This window comes from Pinus tabuliformis, chromosome 7 (assembly GCF_031772625.1).
Source record: "Pinus tabuliformis cultivar Carrire ecotype Pingquan chromosome 7, CPIR1, whole genome shotgun sequence".
Lineage (NCBI taxonomy): Eukaryota > Viridiplantae > Streptophyta > Pinopsida > Pinales > Pinaceae > Pinus > Pinus tabuliformis.
In genome coordinates, this window is record NC_142293.1 from 1,646,048,550 (window position 1) to 1,646,056,144 (window position 7,595).

At 30.0% G+C, this 7,595-nt stretch overlaps 1 protein-coding gene across 1 annotated transcript; it reads left to right on the plus strand.

Annotated features, from left to right (window-relative positions):
• Window positions 1–250: 250 nt before the first annotated feature.
• LOC149254700 (protein NRT1/ PTR FAMILY 5.6-like) lies at window positions 251–4,527 on the plus strand. Its single transcript, XM_089454816.1, has 4 exons — window positions 251–425; window positions 1,281–1,498; window positions 1,991–2,502; window positions 3,630–4,527. Exons 1-4 carry the CDS (start codon window positions 251–253, stop codon window positions 4,525–4,527), a joined length of 1,803 nt encoding a protein of 600 aa, XP_089310942.1.
• The last annotated feature ends 3,068 nt before the right edge of the window (window positions 4,528–7,595 follow it).

A 7,595-nucleotide genomic window follows, 5' to 3' on the forward strand; every position in this document is an offset into this window, starting at 1 on the left:
ATCGGAGACAATAAACAATTGCAAGTATTATAATTAGTTTCAACGTGTAATTACCACAAGATACAATTATATATGATTCTATATTGTCATCATCTAGCCCTATGGCTTTGGCTGTGTGAGAGGTGGGGAGATTCTCACATGGATCTGTTTTAAGTCCAACTCTTTATATATATATATGTGAGTGAGAGAACGAGTATATGGAAGTCCATCGTCAGAACAGTCTGAAAATTTGGTGGTGTTAGGGATAATTATGAAATTTCAACCTTTCAAGGAATGGGTGGAGTTTTGGAAGACACCCTTGCAACCAGAGATAGGAAGAAATTATGAGCAATTAGATTGGGTTAGTAATGGATCAGTAGATGTCAGAGGAAGGCCCGTTCTCAGGGCAAGATCTGGTAGATGGAAGGCTTCTATTTTCATTCTTGGTGAGTATTTTTTTTTTTAAAGCTTAAAATGATTTTTGGATATGGAATGTAAGACAATTTAATGTTGCTGGCTGAGTGATTAGTAGTATTATTTTTATTTTGATGGTATATTTTTGAAATATCTTGAAATTTAATTGAGGAGGTTAATTGATTCAGTTGTTTTTTATGAAATTTTATGGTATTTTTTAAATTTACAATCAAAATAAGTTTAATAGTCTTTTTCACTTTTTTTTCCCAGGGAAAAATTCATAATTTTATTAGTGAAAACAAAATTATATGTTATATATGTTATGGCACGACTGCTGATTAAAAATTATACAATAAAAACAAACTAATATACAAATGAAAAACAAAATCAAGTTTTTCTCTCTTTCTTTTTCTCTATCTTACCCCATTCTCCTTATAACCACCATGAAGAAACCAGAACACACTGATCTCCAATATCAAATCTTGCATTGTCCTTCTCTAAATCTGAAGTGTCTGAAGTATCTAGGCGCTTGATTCCAATGGTATCCATTGCTTCTAGAATGTTTGCCGAAAACCTATGTGGTTCAATTGTATCTTGTATTCATAGTCCTTCCACTTATCACCAAAAACTTAAAGAGTCTCTCCACCTATCATTGAGAACTTAATTAGCTATATTTGAGAACTTAATTAGCTATATTCTTTATATTATAAATTGTATAAATTCAGGAAACTTAGAAAGTTTTTTTTGGGATGATCACTCCATCTTTGATAAAAAAAAAAAATGAAGGAATTGTGATTTTATTATCATGCTCTGTGTGCTCAGAATCCAGGCCTTTCAAAGAGATTTCATAAGAACTAATCACACTTTTGTGCATGAATTGTGAACAGTGTTTGTAATCAGCGAGGCTCTCGCTTACGTTGCGATTGCATTAAACATGATCATCTATCTAACCACTGTGTTGGACGAAGGGGTTGCAACTGCTGTAAAAAATGTGAACTACTGGGTAGGCACCACATGCGTTATGCCTCTTATAGGGGGATTTATGGCAGATGTTTACTTTGGACGTTACAAGATGGTCCTCATTTCCTCAACCGCTTATGTCTTGGTGAGTTTAAAAGTTAGGAAATTAGATCATCTTTAATGATTTCAGTGAAGATTTAAAATATTTTAAATATGGGAGATTGTTTGTAAATTTATTTTAAATATTAAAATTTTAGAGATCAGAGTTGGAGTTGGTGATGAGATTTGTTTTTATATTGTTTGTAACTTTTCTTACTGTGGTTTTCAGAGATTTGAACACTAGTGAGATTATTTGCAAATCTATTTCAAACACCAAAACTCCATCTAAATATTTTCAAATTTACAACAAAATTTTTACAAATCTTTATGCAATCTTTTTATATCTTTATATTAATTACTTACAGATGCAGAGAATGTCCCAAAATCTAACTATCAGGGAAGAGTACGAACAATTGACCCTAATCCTCTCCTGATTGGCAAATTCGGAAATATTTCCAAAATCTACCATATACATAAATTCAAAATTCCGATCATTTATGCTTCAATCTCTTTGACTGTGATTAAACGTTGATTTCAGGGATTACTATTGCTGACGCTGTCAGTGTCTCTCCCAGCCCTGAAGAAAAATGATGTTGTTTATTTCTTGGCTTCGTATTTGATATCCTTTGGGGTGGGTGGCCACAAACCTTCTCTGGAGCCGTTTGGTGTAGACCAGTTTGACGAGGAAGACAAAAGTGAAATGCTTCAGAAGAATTCTTTCTTTAATCACTGGTTTTGCTGGCTCTGTGCTGGAATGTTCTTAGCTGTTACAGTTATTGCGTACGTCCAGGAGAACATAAGTTGGGGATTTGGATTCGGGATAGTTACAGTGGCCATGGCTATTTCCACTCTTATATTTCTGTGTGGGACTCCATTCTATAGAAACAAGCTTCCTGGAGGCAGCCCAGTCACTGGTGTGGCTCAAGTTGTAGTTGCTGCTGTAAGAAAAAGAAATATCAGCATGCCTTCAGATACAAGCTTGCTTTACGAGAAGGATGCTCAGTTAATAAAATCCGGACAGAGGTTGCTGTTGCATACAGACAATTTTCAGTAAGTCATAGATTTTTTTTTTTTTTAATATTTATTTATTGAATGTTTTAAGTGAAAGTACTCTGTAAATTGCTTTGTTTTTTTTTCAATGTACAGAAATTCATAAACTAGGCATTCTGAATTGGGTTCTTCGTAAGCATTATAGGCAATTTTTGTTTTTATGAAGTTGATGATATGGTCTATCCGTCTTTACAAAAAAAAAATTATTTGGAAATTTTTAGCTTTTTATTTCTATGTTCTACGAGTATTTCAAAATTACATAATTTCGCTTACTTGAAAAGTTAAGAAAATTGATAGTGTGACAAGTATTTTGAAAATATAAAATAGATAATTTAAGAGAAACTGCAAGTTTTCATCTTCAATCTTCTTAGTGACTTATAGTAACATTATTTCATCCTATGGTATCTTGGGAATTGACCAATGTTCAGTTACACTATAAAGCTCATGAGAATTTGTTTTTTAATTTGGCAATGTTCATTTTCTTTTTTATATTATTTGAACATTTTCTTTTTTATATTACTCAAGATAGAGATAATTTTGATTTTTGAGATTGGAATTGATCCCCTCATTATAACATCCTAGTTTATTTTTCTCTATAACATATTATTAAAGAAAATTGAAAATTGATAGATAAATAATAATAAAGAAGAGTGTGCATATTTTCACAGTGAGAATTCATGTTCTTAATCTGTTTTTTTCTTCTCAAGAAACTTTGTATCTTGATAACTATGTATCTGGATTGAAATGACCTCAATTTTGAGTGGATGCTCTATTCATTATTAGAGAGACAACAATGATCTAGATTGAAATGACCTCAATTTTGAGTGGATGCTCTACTCATCGTTAGAGAGACAACAATGAGTGAAACTTACACCCCCAAACATTAGTAATTTCAATCAAAACACATAATTTCTCCAAAAGAAAAAACAGATTGAAAACCATAAGGAACTTTCAAAGACTCAGATAACAATCTAAGAGGAACTAATCTCTTTTAATTAATCTCTTTGTTTTCACACAAATTCAATGCTAGATAAATTCATTTTTGTGGCCAGAGAAAGCCAGATCATTCTGTCAACAAGCTGCAATCATATTATTCTGATATCTCTTTTTGGTTGGCAACGGATTAGGTTTCTCGACAAAGCAGCCATAATGGTGCCAGGCCCTTCAGGATGGATCACTGATGAACATCAAAGCAAGAAACCAAATCCATGGATTGTTTGCCCAGTAACTCAAGTAGAAGAAACCAAGATTATATTAAGGATGGTGCCCATCTGGTTCTCATGCTTAATCTTTGCAATGACAGCATTGCAGAGCAATTCGCTCTTTGTAAAGCAAGGCAGCACCATGAATAGAAGTATGGGTCCCCATTTCCAAATCCCGCCAGCTTCTCTTCTGGCCTTTCAAACCGTTGGTTCAATTATTTTCGTGATTGTATATGACCGTTATCTTATGACATTGGCCAGAAGAATAACAGGCAACGAGCGAGGAATAACTGTTCTTCAGAGGATTGGAATCCTCTTTTCTGTTCTGTCCATGGTCACTGCAGCTCTAATGGAAAACATGAGAATCCATGTAGCAAAAACTCATGGCTTACTTGACAGCCCTAAAACTACAATCCCTCTCAGTGTTTTCTGGCTTCTTCCTCAGTGTCTTTTGATGGGAATAGCAAAGGTGTTTGCTATAGTGGGACTGCAGGAATATTTCTATGATCAAATGCCTGATAGCATGAGAAGCATGGGTATCGCTTTCTATCTGAGTGTTCTGGGTGTCTCCAGTTTTATGGGCGGTTTTCTCATCACCATTGTTCAGGGGTTAAGCAAACGAAACAGACAGGGAGGATGGCTGGCCAACAATTTAAACAGAGCTAAATTAGGTTATTTTTATTGGTTTCTGGCAATTCTTAGTGTTATCAATTTATTCGGCTATGTTTATGTGGCACGGATGTACACCTACAAAAATGTCCAGCAAACCACATCTGATATCGCGGATTCCTCCGAAGCGGTTCAAGAGTGTAATAGGGTTTAGCTATTTTTAATTCAAATATTGATTTTGAAAATATTTTGAAATCAAACCTAGTAAAAAAAATTGACCTCAACTATTTTAGGAATCCCCAATCCAATAAGTTTAGCCACAATGTTTGAGTATGAATGCCCCCCATAAAAATGTCACTATGAATTTGACATTGATTATTATTGTACATAATATTTATGTTTAATTTTAACAGTTCTAATAGTTAAGAAATATGTGTTCTCTGACCAGAAATTACAACTTTTAAATAATAGAAGAAATATTCCATATATTTATTATTATACATAATATTTATGTATAATTTAAATATAATTTAATATTTAAAAAATTTATTTTTTATTCAAAATTACAGATTAAAAAAATAGAATATAATATATATTTTTTACATTTTAATAATTTTATTTTGCAAATTCAAAAAAATCAATCCAATATCTAACTTGACCTTGACCTTCAAAATTGAATTATGGTAAAATATAACTAAAAAAATCATAACAACAACTGTGTACTCATCCTCTTGCTTAAAAAATTTTGTTTAAAGGCATTCATGGCGTGGCTCCGTGATCTTCAATCTATTTGTCATCTTCTTTTTGACAGCGACTTCATATCCCTACCTCCCTGTCATTGATTCCGCTGCAATTATTGAGAATTTGTAGACCTTTGGCCCAAATAAACCTTATTTAAAGGTTGTTGAATGCTTTATTTATTTTTTAATTTCGGTACAATTAGACTATTAATTTTAGTCATCGTTCTTTAGTGGATAGTGATATTTTATGATTAAAATTTATTAGAGTTGTATTAAGTAAGATTTTTTAGATTTTTTTAGTTTAATTTTTCTACATAAATGTTATTAGTTTTTTTTTATAGTACAGAATTTATATATAATTAAAAAAATTTAAATAATATAAATCAAGGTTTCACTAAATTTTCAGTCAAATTCCACCACCAAAAAATCTGAAAATCTATTAAAAACAACTCCAAATTTATTTAAATAATACCATATAAAAAATTAGGAAAATGATTGATCACGTTAGTTCTTTCCAGAAATTTAAAAATCCCTTCTCACCACGATTGTGTATGCGGGGCATTCAACTATGCATAACGACATTAAAAGATTCTTACATGCATTTAACTTATTAATTATAATATAGAGTCAAACATTTCTAGCCTCCCAAATTAATTCAACTAAATCAAATCATTATATTTAATGGAAGTTAATTATAGTTATAATTAAATAAATATAACTATTAATCAATATTGCAATGAAATATAATTAATTAAAATATATTAATTTAATATGGCTTGGTTCAATTGATACAACCAAATCATTATATTTAATGAAAGTTAATTATAGTTATAATTAAATAAATATAATTATTAATTAATATTGTAATAAAATATAATTATTAAAATATAGTAATTTAATATGATTTGGTTCAATTGATACAACCAAATCATTATATTTAATGAAAGTTAATTATAGTTATAATTAAATAAATATAATTATTAATTAATATTGTAATAAAATATAATTATTAAAATATAGTAATTTAATATGATTTAGTTTAATTGATAGATGAAATAGTTTTTATTGAAATTAGGCAATGCAATTTTAAGCAAGATTGTGGTTTTTATTATTATTTAAAATGTATTTTTAAATGCATAAATGGATTCAGCTTCATGAAAAACTCTTGGGATGCTCGAATTATATAAATTAAACTAAATACTTAAATTAGAATTTCTAAAAGTCTTTGCCAATTTTGGTTAAAATTAACAAAAAAAAAAAAAAAAATTGTCATTTCATTTGTAGCTTGTTCTACTTTTCTGCATATTTTCTGGTTTAATCTGCTCTTGGCTAAATCCATATATGCAATGAAATACCCATTTTAAACAACAAAAAATAAGATTTAACAAAAAAAATTAGTGTCCTAAGATTAATGTAATTATTAAGAAAAGTCACATTTTAACATAATCTACACACAACCTTAGTCTAACGAATAAATGAAATGACCCTTTTAGAGCATTTTTTCTCATCAAATTTATTCAAAATCTAGTATGGATTTTTTAAAATCATAAATTATTTAATTTGCAAAGATTGAGGACATTAGAGATTTTTTAGAGTGATGAATCTATTTATGCATTCAAAATTTATATTTTAAACAACAAGAAATAATGATTTCATTAAAAATTATATTGTATTTCTGCTTAAAAAAAGACTATTTAGTCTATTAATTAAACTACTATATATATAAATTTTAATATTATTATTATTATTATATATTTAAATTTATAAATATTTATGGTTTTGCATCTCAGTTTCAAAATCTTTGTTGCAATACTGACCTTCCTAGCCTTTTAGGTTGTCAAAATTACAGTGAGCTGGGGAGGCTTCTCTCCAAGCTTTTTGAGTATAGGAATAAAATCTTAAATCAAACTAAATAATTCGATAAATCAAAGTTTGGTCTCAGTGGAGGTTAACCACCACCACCATCATCATCATCATAATATATGTAGTGGCATTATCAAACTAACTATAAAAGTCCACAAAAGAAGGGTTAAAATCTTGTGGTCACCATTTTTTTTGGCATCATCTCTAACCTGGGTTTTTAAGGCATTTTTAGCCAACTCAAATGTTAAATGGCTTTGAGAAGTTCTTAATTATGCTTCTAATAGACTTTACAGAGGAAGAGGAGGTACACTAAGTAGAGTATGAGTGTTTACCTACATTTTGGGTAGACACTCTATCTATCATGGAAAACATAAATATTTTGTGATAATAGTAAAGAGTCCACCAAAAACCTAGATCATTTCAATAAAGATACATAAGCCAGAAGAAAAAACAAATTAACAACAAAAAGGAACTTTCAAAAGCTCAAATCACTATTTACTAGAAACTAATCTCATTTAATTAATGTCCTTGTTTTCACACAAATTGGAAAAAAATGCTAGATAGATTCATTTTTGTGGCCAGAGAAGCCAGGTCGTTTTGTCAACAAGCTGCAATCATATTAATCTGACATCTTCTTTTTGGTGGGCAACGGATTAGGTTTCTGGACAAAGCAGTCATA